This window comes from Passer montanus, unplaced genomic scaffold (genome assembly GCF_014805655.1).
Source record: "Passer montanus isolate IOZ18808 unplaced genomic scaffold, ASM1480565v1 scaffold48, whole genome shotgun sequence".
Lineage (NCBI taxonomy): Eukaryota > Metazoa > Chordata > Aves > Passeriformes > Passeridae > Passer > Passer montanus.
The window spans coordinates 507909-533067 of NW_024369707.1; the positions used below are offsets into that span (position 1 = coordinate 507909).

The 25159-nt window shown below is 39.5% G+C and overlaps 1 protein-coding gene across 7 annotated transcripts in view; it reads right to left on the reverse strand.

The window, feature by feature from the left end:
- ACAP2 (ArfGAP with coiled-coil, ankyrin repeat and PH domains 2) overlaps positions 1–25153 on the reverse strand; it is a 63232-nt gene extending 38079 nt beyond the window's left edge. For all 7 annotated transcript variants that reach the window (XM_039722311.1, XM_039722308.1, XM_039722310.1 and 4 more), the window contains exons 1-6: positions 25002–25153; positions 8135–8192; positions 5585–5704; positions 4915–4968; positions 1234–1292; positions 560–743 (exon numbers count right to left, since the gene is read on the reverse strand). In XM_039722311.1, the coding sequence (XP_039578245.1) occupies positions 560–743; positions 1234–1292; positions 4915–4968; positions 5585–5704; positions 8135–8192; positions 25002–25054 (528 nt within the window). In that variant the 5' untranslated portion in view covers positions 25055–25153. The remainder of the gene's footprint in view (positions 1–559; positions 744–1233; positions 1293–4914; positions 4969–5584; positions 5705–8134; positions 8193–25001) is intronic.
- Between the last annotated feature and the right edge of the window lie 6 nt (positions 25154–25159).

The window sequence follows — 25159 nt, forward strand, 5'->3', positions numbered from 1 at the left end:
GAACACCTCTCAACAGCCTATGGAAGATATTCACAAAAAAGGTAAAGGATAGTTAAGTTCTTGGCTCCCCTTATAGCACAATGTCAAACTCTGAGGCATCTAGGCAAGCTAGAATACAGCCCAAAGCATAGAGATAAAATTGCAGAAATACCCAATGTCCTGTATCAGAATTATTCAATAATTTGCATTTCCTATGCTAGCTTACAGTTTTTACTTTAAATATATAAGATATTGCAGCATATCTAACTCATAAAAGATTTAGCTAAGTATCAGACAAATACTGGGGTTTTTTTGAAAATTAATGTTCAGCTTGAAAATTAAACTGTGTCATTGCAGCAAGGGCACTGAATACCACAGCATTAAAGCAATAAAAATGCATCAATTAATTTTCCTCAATTTTTTTTAAAATTAATTACTTGCAGATAAAGTTCTTCCTTTTTCCCGGAATCTCCACAGCTTCCAAGAAGCTTACAAAAAGAACTTCTAACATTTTAAAGGACATGTCTCTAACCACATGTAACAAATGGTTTTGAAAAGTAACTTTTATTGCTGTTCTTACCTGAAGAACATAATCCAGAGCTATGTGTCGAAAACACTTCCGTGTTGCAGTCAAAATATTGGTTGCTTCCTCTACCTCGTGCTGCTTATTTCTTTGAACTTGGGCATTTTTCACCAGAGCATTCTCCTTTTCTTCACTCACTTTTTCAAACTGTTTCTTTGCATCTTTAAATTTCCTAATATCTCTATGGAAAAAGGAAATATGGTGACAAATTAATTTCAAAGCATGAAAAAGAGTTTAAAGCTACACCAGACAGACCAAGCTTGGGACTGTTATAGCTGGTGTCTTTTTCAAATTCTATATTCTTCAATACATGCTTGGGTCAAATAGAAATCCACAAATTATGACAGAAGCCTCTTGTCTTTCTTTTCCAGGGAAAGGACAAAATTGAAATGTAACTGAACACAGCTAATGCCTACTGGGGAAAAGCTTTGTCCCCCAGCTTAGACAATTACAATATGTAATTAGATCAGTAACTCATCCTATTGCAACACTTCTGCAGCTGGATCTAAAGCCTCAGTGATTTGGGGTGATTTTTGATAAAGCCTTAATACACACTTCTCAATTTATGGGAGACAATTTACAAGAAGGATGTTTCACCTACCCACTCAAATCAGATTTTTAAAATTCCATTTTATCCATAATTTTCCCATTACAAGTGCAAATTAACTTACTCTTTAACGAAAGTCTGAAGCTGTGTTTTAATTGATCTTTGGATTTGGTCAAACAGAATCTGAAAGAAAACATTATTACGTAGGTCAGTAACTTGGAGGTATTCATACCTTCTGATTTCAGAAATACCAATGGCAATTATGCAGAATTAGATGAGAATTATTATTAAACCACTGTGTCCCTAATTTCAAAATATAAATCCCTTCACAGTATTTTTGAAATAAATAAAAGATAAGGAAGAAAATAAGGAAAATAACTCAAACCACACATGTTTTGTTGCTCTTTCCTTAAAGACTGGTTATAAGGAGAGATAAGAGCTCCTGGCATCTTATTCTCTCATCCTGCCATGCCTAGTTTCATAGAAGACATTAATTTATGTTAATTGTACAGTAATGTTCCTGAAGAAACAACTTTGAATGTTAAGGAATAATTTTTTTTATTCTTAGACTTTCACAGTTTATCAACAATTAAAAGACAAATTAAACCAGAGAAAAAAAACATGCACTTCTGGCAAAAACCCCAAAACCGTGGACTGAAATTAATGCTGAAAATGTAACATACATGAGTATTCAGTACCATCTCCTTCACATGAATGTTTGTAAAAACCACCCACTGTTGGACAATTAAAAGGAATGGCTGATTCTTTTTTAGAATAAATAATCTAAGCAATGCCTCCAAAATTTCTTATGATTTGGGAAGGCTGGGGGCACAAAATATAATGAATTCATTTGAATTGTCAAGTCTAAGATATTTGTTCATTCTTTAAGGCCAAAGCACACGTGGATGTGAGATAATTTGAATGTTCTCTTATGACCCAAAAAAATTCTAACTGGAAAATGAAAACACACATTCCTTCAGCTTCATATCTGCCCTCTGAGTTTTACGATGGAATGCAACAGGTCAATGACTACTGGACAAATCTTTTTGTCACTTATTGTGCAGACAACAAATGTTCCCTCTATTTTCAACCCCTCTACACCTCCAATTCTGCATAACAGAAATACACAAGGCAGCCTCATAAAAATAAAGTTTGCCCAGTTGAACAGAATCTCTCATAAAAGGTAAAGATCATGAAATATTAAATAATTTTCTTGAAAAAGTAAGTCAAAACATTAAAGTTTAAGATAAAAAAATATTTTCTTTAAATGTTCTCAGTCTTAAGATTCTTTATTAAGGTTTGGAAATGGGAAGCTATGTAATCAAGTCAAAACATTAAAGTTTAAGGTAAAACAAATCTTTTCTTTAAATGGTCTCAGTCTTAAGATTCTTTATTAAGGTTTGGAAATGGGAAGCTATGTAATGCCAAGTACTGACAGCAAAACCTATAGCAGCTCATGTCTCTTTCCTAGGAACACTGAAGGGAAACATGACTGAGTTTAAGCCACTTATTAGCAGTGGTATTGTACCTTGCATCCAGTCTCCATGCTAGGAGGTTTTCAAGACCAAAGCAACCTGCTCCAACCTCATACCTGACCCTGATTTAGGCAGGCAGTCAAACCATCCACACCTCGTGGGGACCCTTCCAACCACAACTGTATCTACCAGTGAGACATGGAAGAACCTGTTTGTATTCCCACTTTGGGAAAACAGAAAAGCAGACAACTAGAATAAAGAACTTCTTGACAAACTGGAAGTCAGGCTGGGACTACTCCCACTGCTGACATTTAAGCTTGCCAGTGCCTGGGGAGTGCACCAATCAAGATCAATACCAAAAGATAAAACCAGATGGGAGCTCAAATGTTTAGAGGACTCCCAGAAATATGAGCCTTGCATTCTGCTTACAGTAATGAAGAGAAAAAATGTGCTGGGCAGAAATACATTGACATCATTTCCCCTAAAAAACACAGAAAAAAGTGCCCAGACCATGATCTGATTAGATTTACAGCCTTGTCAACATACTACCTTTCATACACTCCAAGACTAAGAAAGCTGCTATTTGCCATAAGCTGTCACAGCTACTCCCCCACTGCTGAATCAGTGAAGATGCTGCATTAGGCTGGTCCCTGGCCTTATCTGTAGCAAAGCCTCACACAAAAAAAGCTGACAGCTATCCAGAACTCAGTGGCAGCATCTCCTACCCCTTCCATCCTTCCTTTCCTCTTTCTTCCTCTAGTGTCTCCCTCCTGCTGGCTCTGTCACCTTGGTCAGCAACAGACCTGTCACTCTGAGCCAGGAAGCCCTGTTGAACTCAGCAGATTCACAAAAAGCAATGCAGGACCACAACATGGCTGGCAAAGCAATTGAGCCTCACTCCTGATATTTGTGCCTTTGGTAAAAGCCACTTTGTTCTCACTATGCCTGAGCACAGCAAGGGCATGGAGGGGGAAAAAAAAAGCAGGGCAGAAGTCAGATTGGTCCTAATTAAATCTGAAAAGAAATCTCCTTTAATATGGTTTGTTCTTTGCTTTCTGCCTTCAAACTGCCCAAAAGGAAGAGTTGTGCTATATCAAATTTTACCAAAGCAGTGCAAGCCACCATCACACAGAATAACAGCAGCAATAACACAAGACCTATGTCAGAGGTGTCCAAAAGAGCAAACCATAGATAAAAGACATGTTTAAGAGGGCAACCAGCAGCAAGATGTGTGATAAAGAGGAACAGCCTGGGTTCATCTGCTCCATCTAATCTGCAGAAATTGTTGACATGAAAGTAATACCTGCTCCAGTACTGCTTCTTTGAACCTTTGCACTCCCTTCTCTCTCCAGCCCAAGAAGCACTGCTCACTTACTCCCTTCTTTACAGTTTTCATTAGATTAAGTGCAGATATGTACACTTTGTATATTGGAAAGAAAATCAAACACAATGCTATTAACCTGCTTTGCTTCCCTTCCATTCTAAAAGCATGCACTTTAAAAAAAGCCTAACCAGACACTTTTAGAAAGCCAAGTTAAAGCTAGCAAACTTCCATTCCATTCTATCTTGTTAACTTTTAAACTCCCAGTGGTATGAAAAACCCACATTTTAAGTGTGCTGCATATTTTCAGCACTTTGGAGACACTTCAGTTTGTTTCCAGCAATTTGCTGGGAAATTAACAAAGAGCAGTTGGGCCAATGAAAGATGAAAAAAACAGAAGAACAAACTTCTGAATAGAAGACCAAACTCTTTAAAGGAAAAAATAACAAATTAGTTTTCAACCCAGGGAAAACTGAAGTTTCTGATTAACTGTGACATGCTAAAAATACAATTAATCTTAAATCCTATCATTTTCTCATTTCTCTACACTTACCTAAATCTGCTATCCTTCCAAAAAGAAAACTTTATGCAAATAATAGGTGCTTCATTTTGTGTATTATAAAGGATGGGGGGAAAAAAGTAGTAACTATGGAAAAGACAATAATTATTTCAGACCAGCAAAGGTAAAAGCTCATAGTCTGTAACTGTTACCATCAGTTTGATTCAAAAAGATGAAACTATCCAGCATTTACTGTCTTAGACCACCAAAGCTTGCAAATTCCAAATGAAAAATAAACCAAGATGGAAATCTGCAGAAAAGTGTCTATTTATAAATACTTGTAAACAAAACATTAATAAAATATTTATAAGTATAAAACAAGAGTTATCTAACACTATTTAAACCATTATTTTGCAAACACTATCAACAAGAAAGGCTTTATCATTAATCTATTATCAAAAATAACTGGAGGTGAGCCATCAGTGCCATGCTGCAGATAGAAATACTCACATTATGATAATTAATCATTTCCTGTAAGGTGTCAGAGAACTTCATCAAACTGGCCTGTAAACAGAAAATAAAAGTGGTTTAAGTTCAGCCCGATTAAAAACACAGCACAAAAGCAACAGTTCACAGCTTTTCAGTAAAGAACTTGGAAATTCATTTTCCTTACAGCACTATTATGAGACTAAAACCACTAGGCTAGAAGGAGAACATGGCTGTAAGAGCAAATAAATCTATTAAAGATACAAGCAACAAAATGTTACTTCTGTCTACCTGTATATAAAGCACCAAATTGAAGAAAAGCAGGAAAAATTCAAATTGACTAAAGATATGGGAAGCTCACATAATCTAAAACATTAATTTACAATATTTAATATTACACTAATGAATATTTTTCACATTTAATACTGTTACTCAAAAAAAGCAGGTTAACATGCTGCAATCACCAGTGCACACACTAATCTAACACTTTTCCTGAAATTTGGCAGACCTGTGTCACTGCTGAAACTAAACAGCACCACAGCTGGAAAACCCCCACTCCAAAAGAGACAGCAAAGAAAAAGGAGCAAAAAGGCAAAGAATACTATAAACTTTAACTACTTCTCTTGCCAACTCTTATGTTGTACCTTTTTTAACTTATGTTTCTCTCCCTCTATTTTCACCTCAAAGAACTTACCTCAACCAATGTATCTTTACAGGAATATTGTGCAAGGTCTCGAATTCCATTCATGAACTGCTTGTTGGCTGTACAAAATGCTTTCCCAGTGTCAATCATTGCAATACAAAGCTTCACCAGCTAAAATGAATATAAAAAGAGAGAGAAAGCGGAAGGCTTATTTTGATTTGGTTTTCACACCATCATATAAACATGAAAACACTGAGCTTAGTTAAGGCTACAAAACCAAAATTTCAAAAGTTGCATTCTCACCCTCAGATTCTGTGAAAACCTTTCTACTGTATAGTGACAGCTGTAAAAATACTACTCTAGGTCAACATATATGCTACTGGGAGAGCTACCATGCTATAAAGTTTTAAAATTATTTTTTACTTGATTTATTGTTAACTGCACATATTTCAAAAGAGTTTTACATGGGCAAGAAGTACAGCAACTAAAACATAAATGGTTAGAACCCAAGCAAATTATGAGGTTATTGGGTTATTGTGGTTTCTGAGGACAAACACCACAAAACAAACAAAAGCAACCCACACTGGTTGTTTCATCCTGAGACACTCAGAATACAGGCACAGGAAAGCAAAAGGCTCTGTGCACAAAGCACAGCTGAAGAGCCATGGTTACATCTCAGGATGTGAAATCAATCACGTTTCCACTCACAAACAGGCTGATGGCTTTCCATCCCTACCACTCACTGCTTCAGTCAGCACCCCAGGCCTCCTGAGGACAGGAGGGTCCTCAGTATCTTGTCCTGGATGTATTCCCACTTCTTGAACCATTTATGCACTGGGCCATTAATGTAAGAGACAGTGATTACTGCAATTGCCACAATGCTCTCTTGAGATGGAGCACATTAGGATTGAGTTCCCCCACCCTAAGTCAAGCTGAGAATAAAACCAGAAAATTCAACTTTCACCTCTGAAAGATTTTTCAACAATGGTAAATAAATTTTCATGAAAAGCAGCAGAGAAGCACTTGATCCTATGTTGGGGACAAAGAAACCATCCAAGCATCCTTCCTGCCTTAGTTATGCAGTAATTTTTATGTTGACTCAGAACCTTAGGAAAAATGGAAGGCTAAGTGTGATCTTCCACATTCTGATGAATGTCCAAGGTGCTTGAACCATGGACAGAAAAAAACCCCCACTATCAACATTAACCTTTTTCCTTCACCTTTGCTTATAGTTCACAAGCCTGAACCAGGCTTGCTTTCTTCCAGAGAGCATAAAACTGCAGACAATGCAGCCCAAAGTCAAAATTGTGAGACAATAAAACCAAGTTTAGTATGAACAATTGATCAGAAAAAGTTACCAACCAAGCCTAGACCAATTATTACCCTCAGGCCATAATTGCTTCAGCTCACCCAAGAAGCTTGGCTTTCAACTTTAGCATTGTACTACAAGGCCCTAAATAATGCCATTTAAGGAATATGAGAATTCTTTTCCCCAAAAACTTTCAGACTAGTGGAAAAGCCAAACTTTCAAGTTTGATTTTTCAGATCCTTTAAATACTTACACTGTTTGATCTACCAAAACAGATTCAACACCCCGACAGTAAAAATGTGTGTTATACCCTTAAGTTTCACCACGATTCACACCAAATCAAAATTAAGGATCCTGAATTTATTTTGCAAGAGCAAATTGTTAGATTATTAGCTACTAAAACCTAGAAATACTATTACAAGTAGTAAAGAACAAGTCTTCAGGCTTGACACCATCTTTATTTGCCTCCAGCTCTCTGCAGCCAACTCACAGCTGCAGGAAAAAAGGGTTCAAAAAGCAGTTAAGGAGGAAAACAAATGACATCTGCCTGCCATGCAAAAACTCGGATAAAAATAATTTAAAACATTTAGCACAAACGCAAAGGAAAGAAGACTTTATACAGATGAAAACCAAAAATAAGCTACTCTCAAAATACTAACAGAGAAATAAGAAGTTTCCAAAGGTGAGGAAACCAATAAACAGATACTAAGGAGTTGAAAAGATGCTACATATGATTTTTTTATATACATGCATAAAGCATGACAAAACACAGGGTGAATTTTACAGTAGTCAAGTTCTCCACACAACAGTGAAGGATAATACACACATACATACATACATATATATATATATATCTATACACACACACACATCTGGCTGCTGATTACCAGTGACAAACAGCATGGATTTTAAACCTCTAAACCACGGAGTACCCAGATGTCCCCAGTGCATGCCACTGTGGTCAAACAGGCTCTGGGTGCAGCAGTGACCAAGCCCTGGCTTTTATCTCCCGGAGAGCTGCAGGAGCAGCTGCCCCGGGCTGAGTCACAGGGCCAGCGAGGGCCGCTCAGGAGGGAATTGCACAAGCGGAGCCTCCACCCAGGCAAGGGGAGAGTGCCGCTGCCGCTGCTGCTTTGCAGCCTGGCCAGCTGGGAGCCTGACCTGGATCCCTCCCCTCTGCAGAGCAGGGTGCTTGGTCGGCCACTGACACTTTGCAGCTGTGAAATTTAAAACAAAACCGAAACACACTTTCTGATGTTTCTGAGACAAACATTGTTGAATTAAAAGCTTACCTTGTCAAGTTTCAGTTCCAGCTCGGTCACATCTCCTTCTACCTCTTCTAGAGCTGCCCTGCATGCATAAAAGAGGTTTTCCTTTAAAATTTTACATAAAAAAACACTGTGAGTCTGGGGAGAAGGGGCAGACACACATTCACTTAACTCATTTATTGCCATCACAGTTTTATTTAAATTTCAGCTATAAAACAGCATAGATTTTAAAGAGCCACAAGAATTGCAAGAAATTTGACGGTACAAAGATGAAAAACTATATCACTGCTAGAATGTGGTCTATTGATAAATATTTGAGATCAAATTTTAGCAATCCTAATATTTACCATACCAAAATAGGGTTCTTCTGTTCTTGTATAGACAACAGTCTATATGTTTGAAGCTAACAACAAAGGAAAGAAACTGGAAGTTGGAGGGAATTTTCCTAACTCTTTTGGTGACATCCTGGCTCTAACCTGCAAATAGTGCAGCTATTTCATGAATAACCTTGCAAAGAAATTAGGAAAAAATACAGCACTTGCCATGTGTCAATTAACCTGCAGGGAGTTCAGATGGCACACTTGATTAGATCATTTACCTCTGGTCTACACTGGCCAAATTTTCCAGGCCAGTCAAATTTAACTTGCCAGTAAAAGCTGCTTTCATGGAGCACTGCTAAAGCACAGCCTTTTTTTTTTTTTTTTCTTCTAAGCTCATGTTTCTTTGGACACCTCCTTCCTTATTTTTACCTCTAAAAAACAGGAGACTGAGGATGGATGACTCTTTGTTCAGAGTCCATGAACATGGCTGCTTCATCAGGCTATTGCCTTGAGAGCCATACAGACTGATTTCTGGCAAGGAGAGCCCCTGGGGCCATCACAGGGTGCCCATTCTTTCAGTCATTCCAGCATAACTGTTCATGAAGCCATACTGTTTACCAGTAGTAGCCTGCCTTGGGGAAAAAAGGGTAATAGGAAGTTTTCTGAAATGCTTTTCGGAAAATTGGATCAGACATTTCACATTTCAGTCCTACAGAAAAACCCAGCTCTTCCTGGAAAAAGTTATACAGGCAGAGAAGAATGATTTGGAGAAGGAATTTCTCAAGCCAACTTTATACCACTGAGGAGAGACTACACACAACCACAGCTTTACTGTCTCCTGCTAATTCCATTCTAGTTCACATGAGTACAAGCCAAGAACACAAAAAAAAAATGACTGGATCAGGCCCCAAGTTCAGGAAAAGCAGTTTTTTTACAAGAACAGCTCTGAAAAATGCTGCCAATTGCTTGCAGATCTCAAACACTGAGCATGACATTCCCAGCTTTTGCAGATTTCACTACACATAGTTGCATTCCAATTCTTGTACCTCAATGCATTCCCACAGTTATGTCCTAGATTTTATATCCAAGCAATTCCTATACCTACATTTTGACTTCTCCCTCTTTGCTAGCTTCAGACTATGAAGGATTTCAGGCAAGATCAATTTCTCTTTTGCTTTCTTTCATAACTGATTCATTTCCACTTAAGTCTCTAGTTAATCTTGTTTCGGAAAGCATTAAAGAGAATTTAAAAAATCCAAAACCCAGAGGAAGGAAAAACATCTCAATATTTAGACTGCAATTTTGTATTTGTTTGTTTATAATCACAGTGCAACAAATTTTTATTTGTTTCTTTGGCATTAACATAAAAGCACGATTAAGAAGCTTGTTTACAGAACTGCAGCAAGATCTGATAAGAGTATTATTTTTTTCTGTGTCTTTAACTTGCAAAGAATTCTAGCTCCACAGGACTTAATGAGCTGAAAGTCTAAGATTCAAAATGAACAGAGATAAAGGCAGTTAGAACAGGCAAGATGAAGACAACGCATCTGTTCAGTAATTAAACCTCTATTCCAAGAGGCAAATTTTAACAGAATAAGTTCAAATGGAAGAAGTACCAGCAGAACATTAAAAAACTGAAACAACAAAGGGTAGATCAAGCAAAAATAAGCATAAAGCAAAGCAGACAGAAGTCTGAAATGGCAGATCTCTGAAATGCCACAGGCCCCTGAGGCACCAGGCTGGTTCTCTGGGCTATTTCCCACCACTGCCATGTGACAGAGGGATGGCATATCTAGGCCCTACAGCTGGATATGGATGGAACAGCTGTAGGGTTTCAGCCAAATCCCACTTTAATTCTATGTTTCTTTGCATAGAAATGACTACTTTACTTTTTCCACCACAAAATCTAGTAGAAGTTATTATCATGCAAACATATTTACAGGTTCTAGTCCAAAACTGGATTACAATCACAAAAACAATGGAAAGGATGCCCTCAGACTATCAGAATATAGTTATATACATCCAATTATGTACCCCCAGTCAAAAAAATTGTCTGCATGTTTTCATCCTGGGCTACCAATACATGAAAAACAGCTGATCTGAGCTGTGCTATGTTAATGCTACTCTTGTTTTTCTTAATTTAACACTTCTTGAAGCCACAGAATGCAAAGGTGCATTTCTCTCTGAAACATCTGTATCAGGCAGAAAGTTCACAGAAAACCGTCATAATTCTGAGTAAATGTCATATCCACAGCCAAGCTCCACTGTCCAGCTATAAACACAGGAAGTGGTGGTGAAACAGCTGAGGACCAAGTGCCAGACCTGACATGTAACAAAACTGTTGCTCCTTACTGAAGTGGGAGCTGGGAGCAAGATTTGAGTCACAGTGATCTCAGCCAGAAGGCTCCAGCAAAAGGAATAAGGATCAAATCAGGTCCAGTGTATGAGTCAAACATCTGTGGCTTTCCAAGATGTTCGAATACTGCATGGCAACACACAAAACCAGAACAGCTGCTTAAGGGTGGAGGACAATTATAAATGAGCAGTCTCCCATACTCTTCATGCTCTGTAATGAGGACTCTCAGGAATGTGTTTCTTTCCTCTGCTGTGACTTCTCTCCTCCACCAACCCCCTAAAACACAGTTCAGCTTGCTAGACACAGCTTCCTGCACAGCTGCAACACAGGAGGAATACAGAAGATAATGGAAGAAAACTCAAGACCCGACTTGGCAGCCTTTTAAAATGAGGATAATGTCACCAGTTACCCAGCCCAGCATATGTGAAGGACAGCTGAACTCTGACATCCATCACAGCACTCCCTTTAAGTGACCAGGGAAAGACTTTCTTCCAGGTTAATACCAGGAACCAAACAGAATGATGATGGATAAACTCTTCTCTATAAAAACTGGGTCACAACACACTGCTGACCAGAACACCACACACACTGTGGCCATGGACAGGGGTCTGCAGGGCCTGTTTGCTCTCACAGAAAAGTGGTGAGCACCAGTGCTTTTAAATTTAGCTCCTCTTCCAAGTCTAATTGCCATTGAGGCCACGCCCTGCCTTTAGTCTTTTGCTCATTCATTCATCATATTCTATCTGGTATTTTCAGATTGTGTTCCTGAAAATGAGGAGGCTGGAATCAGTGGTCACACTAAATCAGATGCTGAAAAACAACAAACTGAAGGGGTCAAAGGTGCTATGGACAACTAACGAATAATTACTAATTCTAGAAATAATGCATCATTATAAAAAATATTCAAAATAATAAAAGCCCAACAATAAAATATTTTCCAATCGTATGTGTTTATTTTTCTTTTAACTGAGAAAAGCTTTGATTCATTTATTGAATATACTTTCAGAAGAACAGAAACATGTCACAAAATCAATTGCTATTCATTCTGGGGCTTTTGAATACATTAATATATTTGGACTCATGAAATGGAAATAATGGATTTTTACCACTGCAGTTTCAATGGAATTACTGCTAAAGTCTTGTCCTCAAATCTCAGAAAGACACAGCTCTCTTACTTGCACATATTCCATGCAGAGCAGCTCCTTAATGCACAACTTACTCTTCACTAGAGATGACATCCTTTCAGCCAACATCCACTAAACTTTCAAGATAGCTTGAAAAGGAAAAGGTACTACTGAGTGTAAAAACCTGGAAATGAGATACATAATTGCAAGATAAGAATATGAACCTGATGATTTAAGTGAATGTCTCCTCCTCTATGTCAGAGCCTATCAGGTGACAGCAAAAAGGACAGTAGACATTAATCAGAGGATAGATTATGACCTGTAGTGTGATGCAAAGACAAATTAAAATGCAGGTGTACCACAGAAGATATTACACTTGCTCACCTGCTTGGTCTGGTTTGTCTTTGCCTCTCACGCCCTTTCCTCCCACAGCAGCTGCACCTTGGGATCACCCTTCAGGTGCAAAGCAACTGCTCACAGGTGAGTTCAGAAACAGCCACAGACAGACTGCTGAGGGCACACACCCCACTGTGACCAATGCCACTGGACACTGCCACTCTTCACTGCTCACCAAGGGCCACCAGGTTGCACAGGTCCCTGTCCGCAGCACAGCTGCACTGTTACTCTTCAGAGGAAGTCTTCACATTTTTCGGGGTTAAACTGAAGGAGCTTTCCACCTGTGCTTTCCCCTCTCTTGCTGAGGTCCTGCTGGGTGGCAGACCTACCCTCCAGCTTCTCACGGTTCCCTCCAGTTACTGTCTACTTCTTGTCATTTCCTTCATATATAATGAGATATACAAAGGTGTCCAGAGGCACACTAACCAGCTTGCCCAGAAGGAATACAGCTGTACATGTGTTACGGCATCAGAAACCAGAGACTAAAAAAGAAACATGACATTATTGAGAAACAAAGAAGGCATACATGGAACAATAAGGCCTAATAACTTTGGATAACAGCATGGACAGATATAAGAAGAGTTTTACAACTTACGAGATGTGTCATAACCTTTAAAATGGTCTAAAGAAAGAACACTGTTGCAGCCTGTCATAGAGCCCATTGAAGTCCTGGTTTGGCACTGCAGAGTTTTTCCCCCACTGGCACAGAGCCCCTCCATACTGAGGAACAGATGATGAACTCTCCCTGACACACTAAGATAAAATTCCTCATTCATGCTAGTACTCCCTTCATTATTAATGCTTCAGTCATTGCCACACAAGATTTTATCAATAGCTTGGAAAAACTTCTATGTGCCCTACATGAACAGTAGGGCTTTTAATCAAAAAGTTGAACCCCCACCCTGAAATCCTAGAAATTTTGTATGAGCTTGGGGGATTGAAATATGGAACAGAAGATTATGATATTGATGAATAAGCCAAGTTTTCAGGTATGTAGCAAGCACTCTCTACATTTCAAATTTCCCTGGAGACACAGGAATCAAGTCCTCAATATTAAAAGGACCATTCCTCTACTCCTCTCAAGTCGGACTTCTCTTAGAAAATAACCAAATGAAACACAGCAAAGGTATTTACTGAATTCATAAAATTATTAAAGCAGAGATCTGCTTGTAGGTATCACTGCACCATCAAGCTTTAGTTTCTCCTCAATAATTCATATGTTTTGATATAACAAGTACAAATCCTTTAAAGAAGTACATTTCACTTAACTTGTTCTTTACTGTTAGACTACACACAGCTCAAAATTAATGAACATTATAAACAAATCAGTCTTCATAAAGGAACGAGTTCTATTGCCCTTAACATTCACATCCAGAAGCCAAACTCATTACCACTAAACTTGCACTAGCATTTAACAGTCTACATGACCTAGTCTGTCATACACAGACTATAAGGACTTCTGTGCTACCTGCTGGACCTAAATTTTTAAACTTTTTCTCTCAATACTCTTTTGCAGTAAATTACCAGAAATGCCTAACAGTGCTATTTTCCCAATGGTTTCCCCTAATATTTCTCTCTTAAGCTTCTTCTACCCCAGGAGAGCCTGACAGTAAGCCTAAGCAGGAAATCAGCAACTTGTTTCCTCTACAAAGTCTGAGAAGCAGGATTTTCTTAATCTTTGAACTTCAGTGCTTTGTTCATCAGAAGACAGCTGTTAACAAGATGGGGGCACAATGGTGACCAGGAAAGGTTCATGGAAAAGAAGTTGATTACGCTGCAAGTTGGGAAGAGTGCAACACATCACAATACATGTCCTGCACAACTCTTGACTAGTAATTCCAACATCCAAGATTGGGTCAAAAGCTTTTTAGGAGGATCTACTACCAGATAAGGAAGTAGGACTACAGTATCAAGATCTTGCAACAAAAAAAGAGCAGCAGAAAGGAGCTCAAGGAACTGATGATGTTGTACAGAAGTCTTGCTGCTGAAAATCTGCCAACATCACAGAGCTGCTTTAATCTTTTAAATCTCAGCAACTACCCAGGATCTTGAACACAGAAGCAGCAGATGGAATGAAGGATTTCAACATTTGAAAACTCAAGTATGTACTAAGGTCAGGAAGTGGAAGCATAAATATAACCACCAAGCAACCAACTGCAAAAGATACAAGATAGCACATCTAACAAACACACCCTGTTAGCCTCAAGATCTGGAGTCACCAGTCAGATGCAAAGTCTGTCAACTTTGCTTATAAAAGCTGTAAGTAATAACAGTCTGAAGAGCAGTGAAGATCCTAATCCCTGATTTGGAAAGATACCCCTTCTGTACCTCACCTGCAGCCAATGCAGAACGAGTAGATCCCACTACACAGCCCCAGCACAGCATTCTCAGGATCAATTTGCTCAGAACTGATACAGCAGCACTTCACCACCAACACAGGAAACCCCGAGTAAAGTACAGGCAACTAGAGGTCTGAGTGCTGTGCAATTAAACTAAAAGATACTATATAATCTTAACATGAATCTTGTGTTTGCCTCTATTTCAGAAAAAAATAGGTAATATCTGTCCCTTTCTTTTTGTAACTCTCTCAGTTGCTAATTTAAACCTTACACCATAGTTAGAGGAGCACTGCTGTGTACAAAACAGCATAAGCTGGCAAAGTCTTTGTAACCAGAGCTCATGTTTCAGAAGGGCTGAGGACCATCAGCTGTCTACAATTCCAGTTTTATCAGGTGGATCTTCTTCACTGAAACCTGAGAGAAGTTTCAGATTTGCTATGAAGACTAAGTCCTCAGCAAGTATTTACCCTTTTAGTCCTTTTCAGAAGTTGAATATTTCAGGACAAATGCTCTATTTGACAGTCAGAGAGAAGGCTGCAGTTTTGTTGTAATACACCAATTCTGAACCTGAATTTTTTATTTAGATATTAAGTGAATATAGATATATGGATCTCACACTCAGTAACCTAAAGTGCATTTGACATGTAAATTAAGAGTTTTATTGTGCAGTTTTAATGTTCCCACATACTGCAAAAAGCAGCTTGTTTGCCCTTTAGGCCTTCACACTGAAACAGCCAAATGAATCCAAGCTCAAACCAAAAGAGTGGATAAGCATTAGAGCAGGACAACAGAGAAATATGGTGTATTCATGTTTTCCTCAAATTTACTGTCTTCAAATTTGGAAAGGCCAGTTGCCTTTCCTCCTCATCCCTTACAAATTATGATAAACTATTTAAAAAAGAAAAAAGCATTTGGAACTTTATAACATAAAAACTGCAAAATGCATGCAGTACACCCACAGCCCTGGAACTTCTCTGGGTACATTTAGTGTCTTTTCTCCCACTACTTTTAGTCATCAAAAGATTTTAAAGACCCTGGGATTTCATTCATCTGTCAAAGCTAAGTGCAGGTAAGCTGTTTTCCAACCAAACAGAAACTTACCTATCCTTTAATTATTACATGTTAAAGTTTTTTAATTTCAAATCAACCGCAAATATTTTCAAACAAAATCTTGCAAGACTGATATTTACAATACAGTGGATATTTTGTAATAGTAGGCACATTCAATGCTTCCCCTTGTAATTTTTCATCATTCTTTTTGGGATAAATCAAGTAGGATAGAATAAATAGGCAGGTACATTCTTCATATTCAGACACTTGACAAAAGAAATGAAGTTAAATGAGTACTTTTAAAAATCATTCTCCACAAACTGGAGATTGTTCTGAAGAATAATCATGTAGATTTTTTTGAGGAATAATCCCACAGAGTAGGTGTGTAAATGTGTGTAGTCTTTTTAAATGGAGTCCAATTTAGCAAAACACAAATTCAGCCAGAAGCTGCATCCTCAATGAAGCATCAGATTCCTCAGTTGTCTTGAACAGTTTTTATCCTTAACAGCAACCCTGTCTGGCAAAGCCAATGCAATTGTTCTATTATTGCTGTGTGTCTTATCTGATCAAACACTGGTATCTATGCACAGATACCAGAATTAGCCAGCTAAAGCACCTTTGGGAATGATAGAGCAGAAACACGTGATTTCCAGGGCACAGGTCACCTTATCCTGACACATATGGCTAAACCAAATCAAGAGCTGCTTGGGATCAAATCTTAATCAAGATTAATAGTTGTAAGGAGCCTAAGCCTAAGATCTGGCTTAGGAGGAGGGATAGTACACAGCAGATGAGATGCATTCTCCTTTTCCTGTTTAAGGAAGAGGCCTAGGTCATTATTTACTGAACACTTTCTATAGATAGGAACTCCAACTTTACATGAATGGTACATGAAGTCTAGGAAAGATATAAACTACATTTCCAGGTGGCCTGTGAGTCTTTAGAGTGCCTTTTGCTAGTGCCAGTTAAGAATACAAGGCCCAATACTGCTGCACCTACATTATTTTTCTTCTTCACTCATTAGTTCTTATTTGGGTTATCTTAACCCAAAAGTATAATAATAACAGCATGTCTTATAGAACTAATACCATTTTTATAACACCACATGTTTTTTACACTGAAGTTTATCACAAGAACCCAGTCAAATGCTGAGTCTGATTACTTACACCAAGTACTCAAAATAAACCCCCCCAAACCCCACACAATCTACATCTTTTTATGCCAAAAAATACAAACATTCAGACACCCATTAGCGCCCACTGACCAGTGGCCTGAGCAGCCAGGGAGTCACTGGAGATCTGGAATGTAGGAAGGCATCAGAGGGTGGGACACAACTCCCAGCACAGACTGACACCAGCCACCACCTCTGTGCCAAGGAGAGAGATCCCTGCCTGACCCCAGGACAGGGACAGAAGAGGCTCAGTGCCTCCCTGGGTAGAGTCCACAGGAGCAGAAACCCAAACCCCATCTCCCAGGTCATATTCCACATCTCTTTTTTGACAGACAGAATGGATAACATTCATGGTCAGAACTCTGAATACAACACACTCTTCCTTTGTGGCAAAGGATTGAATTCAAATTTCCATCTACAACATGTCACTCTAAATATCAGGACACTAAAATTTGTTAAGTGATCTCCAGGATTACATAAGTCATACATACTTTTAACAATAACTACAAGATCACTAAAAATTGAAGACTAGAATATTTCAAAAGTACAGAAATGTGTGTTTGATATGCATGTGTTCCTACTTAACATCTGGCACACAGAAAGATGGAAAGCTGCAATTGTCTTGCATAGAATATGGTTTTTTAAATTTTAGCAGACTGAAGACATTTCACTACACAGGACTACTTCTTTTTTTTTGTATTATATCCAACTTAGAAACTTCAAAATCACACCATGCAAGTTCTCACTAGCTCTGCTTTATGTTTATCAAGACAAAATCATAAGCAGACGTCTTCCTTTAATGACTGTTGCTGAAGCTTGATCACAAACTCATGAAATGAAAAGGTAGTTTGTGCATGTGCACTTATTGTCAGATTCTTGTCCAAAAGCACAATATAACTATTTCAATGCCCATTAATATTGAAATGACAACTAAAATATTATCCAGGGGTATTGTGCCTGAATACTGCAGTCTTAAAATATCAAATAGATAACTTAAAACATCAAAAAGGAACCCTAATTTACAGAAAGACTTATGTCACTAGTATGCCACTTAAACAAGTAAGTCTACCAGCCATCCTCTCTGTTCAAAATCACCTCTCATTCATAAAAGGAACCTGAAGGAACTATTTTGCAACAAATTATTTTGTCTAGTCAATTTGAAAAAATATACATGAGGTCACTCCATAAATTAGATTTCTCCTCAGTCAGTGCATCACAACAACAACAACTGATTTGCTCTAGGTCTAAGGCCTGGCTACCTCTAATATTCATAAATAAACATGAACCATAAAATCCTTATTCTGCCACATACACAAGGAATCCTCTTGAAAAGATTATAAGGAAGGCAAAACAATGTTTGAGTCTTCTGGACTGCTTAAAATTGCCCAGATTATGATCATAATGATAATGCCTACTATTTCTCATGTTCACAATCTAATCTTTTAGTCATGTGAACAGGTGAAAACAAAACCAGGATTTACGTTGCCTCACACAGAAGTATGGAAAACTCCTGCATGTATTAAAATAACATTACAGTTATTTATCCACACACAGATCTGCATGTCCTCCCCATGGTCTTCCATTGCAGACAGCAACTTTAGCCTCTACTTTTGTTACAAATCTGCCATTAGCAAAAGGCAAAGCACCTAAATCACTACCTAAACTCACAGCAATATCTAAATCTAAAAACAGCAGTATCTGCTCACAGAGATCACAAATGCATTTACACAGTTTAAACTTCTACACGTGGTCTTAAAATGAATTCTGCATGTACAAGTGAGAGGCAAAAAAAAGCAAACCAAACCCTGAATTACTCAGCATTTATTCTTCTATTTCCTGCCTATGTAAACATGACACTTCTGCATTTGCATCACCTTGAGATAATAAACTGATTCAGGCAGCAAGGCCTGCATCAAGATTAAGGCAAAGGGTTCTTGTCTGTAAACAGTAATTTCTGTAGCCAATGGAAATCAAATGTTTTCCTTTCCTTTTTTCTCCCAAAACAGGTTATAAGAACAGAGTTTGCTTTGGGAAATTTTTAGAATTATTTAGTCTAGTAAAAAGTCAGCAATAATTGAAGCCATATTGTTCACTGCACGAAGTTAGAATGGGAAAAATGCTGACTAAATAATGTGGTTCTGAGTACAAGGTTGTCAAGAAGCTAAGCCTGAAAAAAGATCACAGGATGCTGCAAACATTGCTGAAATCAGCACATTTGCTATTCAGAGGCCAACAGTTTCACAGATATGTACAGTGAAAAAATAGAGCCACCAAAAAGTCCATCTAGCCCAAGAGACAGGATTCTATTTTATAGTTGCCACCTTCCCAATTAATATTCTATTTACTGACCTTCTTTTCCAGAGATTTTAACATTACTACTCCTCCCCTCCCAAAAAATACAAAACTACCATCTCCATAACTTTGGTTCTTAAAGTAATTACATGAGATGTGCTTAGCCAACATAAAGGAGACACTCCAGGCTAAAGAACCAAACCTCTTCAATCTATATTTAAAACCTGAAAGGCTATAAGGACTTGTATAATTACAGCTCCATTGCACACACACATAAATAAGCTGTCCTCTAATTCTGCAAGTACTCATTAAAGATCAGTTGTACAGGCTTAATTAACAGCAGTTCTTCAGCAACATCCTGCTGCTGTGCTAGAGCAACGTTATGATAATGTGAAGATTTTGTCACTACTTTCACTATAAGCTCCCTTCTCACTGTGGGGTTTTTTAAAACATTTCCAGATAACAATGTAAAAAGACCAAAACTGAGGAAGTTAACATTTTAAGTTCCTATTAGCAATTTGAGATATAGTTAAGATTTTTAAGTTTACTCTTGTTAATGTAAATCATAATCAAACAATAAAGAAAAAGAATCACCATTAATAACCCTATCCTTTGTTATTCATAACTGTGGCAGCCAACTTTTTGTTATTTTAAAAATGTAGGTGCACTAACCAAATTAAGACATCCTGATTTCAGGACATTTCTCTAATCTCCATTAGGAAGGATTGTTAATAATTTAATGTATTTGAGAGTGATCTTCAATGAACAGTCTTCATTCTTGACTGACTTCCCTCAAAAAAACCTCTCTAACATTGCACACAACACTCAAATAAATCACTCTTTCTTTAGGGCAATAACAATTTACTACTAAGTTTTTTCAGATATTTCAGTGTGAGAGATTTTTCAGTGATGCATTTGAGAGTGATCTTCAATGAACAGTCTTCATTCTTGACTGACTTCCCTCAAAAAAACTCTCTAACATTGCACACAACACTCAAATAAATCACTCTTTCTTTAGGGCAATAATTTTCTTAATGTGCATTTGAAAGGCATAGTTACAAATTTAAAAATAAATCCATTGACTAGAGCCTGAGTAGAACGGGACAGTCACTGCAATCTCCACAAAAGTGCAGAATTAGAAACCTAGAATCAGTTTAACGAAGTTCAACTCCACCAGAGTCCCAGCAGCATGGACAGGGATGTTGTACACGTGTAACTTACCAACACCCCTCCAAGACTGTCCTCCACGTCACTTCAGCTACAAAAAGTATGCTTCTGCAGTCTCATACAGGAAATTATAAACGTTAACAACCACATAAGTATGAAATATGCTACATGCAAACTCAAAAGGAAATGCTTGGCAGCTTTTTCTTTTGACTTATTGTATCTTTTTTCCTATTCTTCTGCAATACTTTCCATCCTCCCTTGCCAAGTACGTTACAAACTTGCTTTTCAGTCCCAAACACCAAGGGCAGAAAGCCCAGACCAAACATTTCTTTGGAAATTTGTTCTAAAACAGCTAGGTAAGTCTGAGGAAAATATATTTTGTATGCAGAGCTCTTGGTCTCGCTCCTTTTCACACTTGCCGTGTGGCTGAGTTCACCCCCAGGAGCAGCCTCAGTGATTGCAGTGGAGCTGTATCCTCGCAGGTGGGCTCTAAAGCTGAGCTCCAAAGCCAGGCTGAGCTCCAAAGCCAGGCTGAGTTCTAAAGCCAGGCTGCACACCGGGGGTTTGCTGCTCACAGCAGGTAAGGAAGCAGCTGCCCCCCAGAACCCTTCCCCTGGAACTCAGCACTGAACAGACTGCTCTCCTCAGGTTCCCATTCCTACATTTTCTCCAGAAGATAATAAGCAGACCAAAGCATATAGGTTAGGTACTTTTCATAATTTGTCTGACTGCTGAACACAACAAACTCCAAATAGGTTAAATAAGTTACTTTCTTACATTACTCATAGTTTCAGTAACAAAACGTTTATTACAATTGGGAAACAGACGCTTAGTGACAAACCTTTGGTTACACAGCACAAAAGTGAGAAAAAATACATCATAAATCTAGAAAGCCAGAAAGTGGCACAAGTGACCTCTTGGACGTGCATCCCCTGGATACACATGAGGTGCAGCTGAGCTGGCCCCACGCAGACAGAGCAGGGCCAAAGGCACAGGACAAGAAAGGCAGCAGGGAACAAGCCAGCCTCGCACACAGCTGCCACCAGAGCAGGGCTTCAGCTCAGGCAAAATGGAAGACTCAGATGGGTTCCTCTGAAGGGAATACACTATAACCACAGTTATACCCAGAAACTACCCAAAAATACTTTTACTAAGAATGGTAATTGACAACAGTTTCATTTATATTTTGATCTGTCTCATTCACCCATCATCTGTTCTGCAGCTGGGGTCTCAGGAAATGAATAGAAATTTAAATGCAAAAAAAATTTAACTTCAGCAACAGTGACAGATAAAGACAAAGAAATTATTTCAAAAACACAGAGCTTTTTATTAAAGTATTTTAAAAGACTGGATCAGCCTGAATGTTTTTGAAGAGAGTTCTACAATTGCACAGATTACAAGCAACTGAATTTTGCTTTTTCTATTATTTGTTGTTTATCAAAATTGTTAACTGCTACTTAGAGCAGCTGTATTTCCACATCCCTTAAAATTACTTCTCCTTTCTAGTAATTTAGTTCCAATGATTCATGTGGTTGCTACAGTGATAACTCATTGAGAAAAAACATTCTATAGGTAGAAGAAGAAAAAATGAAAATGAAACAGCAATGTAGAAGCCTGTTTCATTAAACTCTGAAACTTAAACCCTCATTGTTTAAAGGAGAATTATTTCACAATGCTATTTGCATATTTAAAAACTACTGCAGGAATGCATGATTATGTACACAGAACTTGCCAGCACAGCTCAGTTCTTATTGTTCAAGGGCTGCTCCTCAGCCAACTTCTTCATTTGATGGGAAGTCATTGACACGAACTGCAAACGCATTTCCTCACCAGATCTTTGGTGTGTCCATGTTTTAGGAGAGGGGATCATGACAGAAAAGCATGTGATTTCAGCGAGACTATTTTCAAAGCAAGTTTAGAAAAAAATCGTGACTACACATTTTCAAAAGTGTGTCTGAACTCATGGCCTTTCCCACCACCTCAAAAATTAGTTTTGAACATCAAGTCTCCAACTACAAACTGATTTAGCATATTTTAAGTTTACAAATCTAGTGATACAATAAGCCATTATTGCTTCAGGTTTTGTAATTCAGAGATTTCTTTATCATCTACTGGAGGGTGAAAAAAACCCAGAGTGTCTTGCTATGAAATAACTCATCATACTTGTGATGAGAACCTTTATATTCATTATTGTCTAATCACATATCAGCACCTCAACAGCTACAATCCACTGTCCTCCACAAGCACTTTAAGCAAGGAAACAGACCTTAGGATCTTGGATTTGGGGCCCAGTTAAATCTCAAAGCCAAGAAATATCAATATGAACTTCATGAGAAACAGATAAACAAGAATGTGGCTGAAGCTGCCTGTAGTAGCATGTTTTGAAAGATTTAAATAGTTCCCCATGAAAACAGGGATTCAGTGACTCAGGAACTCTGATTCACCCATGTCCTCCCAGTTATCACCACAACCATAAGAGAGTAACCTGTGACATTTCTATTCATTACATACCTCCCAAGAGTTTTATTTAAGAGCTCTGACAGGTATACTGACAGGAAGGACAGAGGCTACACCCTCCTGCTCAGCAAGGTCAGGAGAAAGCTGCAGCTCAGCTTTGCTACAAGGAACACAGAGCAAGAAGCTGCTTTATGTCCACACTACCCCCTGCAAGAACACAGGACTCTGTCACGACCTTGCTCTACATTAGTGTCTCTGTCATCCCTCAATAAAACCACTGCAGTAACCTTCACTCAGAAGGCTTCTACTCTTTGGGTTGGGTAATTTATGTGAACATTGAGAATAACCAAAATTGTAACAGCAAATAGTGATGACTAATAATGAAATATATGAAATAGTACAGGAATTCTGCCTAGCAATTTTAACCATTTCCTAGAAGGTAAAGGCTGGAAAAATGTTTTGATGGCATCAAGTGATTACACCAGAAGGTCTTCTGCAATTTATTCAAAGGTAGTAGTATCAGACTGGGAAAAAGACCATCAGATACTAGAAGACCCTAACAAAGGATGTTCTCCAGTTTCTTTTCCTTGAAGGAAAGTAATCAAGAGGGGCAAAAGGAGAATGATACAAAGTGAATTCAAATGAACTATATGACTTACCTTGAAAAACCAGCAGCACACTTCTGCTCACAAATTTTAGTCACAACTTCTTGTTTGCTTGAGTGTATTTAGAACTTTAGCAGGTATGAGTAATTAAAATAATGCAACTACTGGTATAGTTCTGTGGTTAAATTATGCCAATCTACAACTGCACTGCCACCAAATGGGATGGACCAACACTAAGTACAGTTGTGTCAGATTGTATACACACTAGCAAGCACCTCCAGCTCAGGACAAAGTTCTGTGAAACAGCTAAGCCAATGTAAAAGTTGCCAGCTGCCCTAAGGGAGGTCTCACTCTCCACTGCCTTCCTCTAGCCTTGCTTCTGGCAGTGAAGTTTCCTCTCTCTACTCCCCACAAGCTTTAGGAGGTTTCACAGCCACCGAGATGCTGACACAACTCACTAACCTGGCAGAGAACCATCCAGTCTCCTCTGCCAGGGCACCCAGCACACTGAAGGATCTAACAGCACACGTCACAGTCACCAAAAAACCCGTGGGAGAGGCAGCCAGCGACAAACTGGCAGCAGAGGCAGGAGGAAAGGAGGGAAGAACAGGAACTCCAACTTCTGCCAAGGGTAAGCCATTCAACCAACCTTCCTTCTCCAACTTCCTCTACATCCCAGACACCACAGGATTGCTAAAGCTGATACAAAGAGGAGGCGTGAACATACAGCCAGAGAGCAGAGGAAGAGCAGCACCATTCCCCTCCACATCCAGAGCTCACCACAGAGCCACAGGCGCTTGAGATATGAGCTTGCCATGGGACAGGACGGACACAGCAGTGACACATCATGTCACGGAGCTGTTTGTGTCTCCAACACCAGGCACAGAAACTGGGTGAATGTAGGCACAGACCAGCCACACATCCCAAAGAGAGGCACAGTTATGTTGATTAGATACAACGGTGTAAAATACATATATAGAATGGGTAAAAACATACGAAAAGACTGAGGGAGATGTTGCCTGACATAAGCAGAAATAACCCTACAGCAACGATAGACAACTGGTCACTGAACTGGGGAAAAACAAAGGAGTGCGTGCCTTGCCCTGACAACAGGAAGTAAGACGATAGCGAGCCTGTTTGCTACTGGCACCCCAACAGTGGCCACACCGACCAGACGCAGGCAGGAAACGCTGGGAACTGAAGTGTGAGCACAACTCTGAAGAAGCGAAGACAGAGCACCACAGAGCTCACCCTCCCGAGCCTGAGTCTCAGCTGACATCGCTTCGGCTGACCAGCATTCCCTGCACCAGCCCGCCACATTCACCCCCACCTGCTCAAAGGCGTGACCCCAGCACGGCTCCCTGGGCCCGGACCCCGCTCCCCGCCCAGCCAGCCCCACGTACCCAAACGCTGCCCCTCTTCCCTGCACTTCCCAACGCCCGTGCCCTCCTCCCCAGAGCCGCACACCGCGGCAGCACACACACAGCCCCTGCTGCCCACAGCCCGGCAGCACCTGTCACCGCCAGCGCCCGCACCGCCCGGCCCGCCCCGCACACCCCCGGCCCCGCTTCCTGTCCCGCGGCACGGCCCCGGCCCGGCCCTTCTCGGCGGCACCTGAAGCGCGGCGAGTCCTTCAGGCACTCCTCGAAGTCCACGGTCACCTTCATGGTGGCGGGGCGCGCCGCTGCCTCCGCTGCTGCGGCTGCTGGCGGTGCTGGCGCGGCGAACCCGGGGCGAGGCGAGACCGGGCCGGGGCCGGCGGGCGGGCGGGC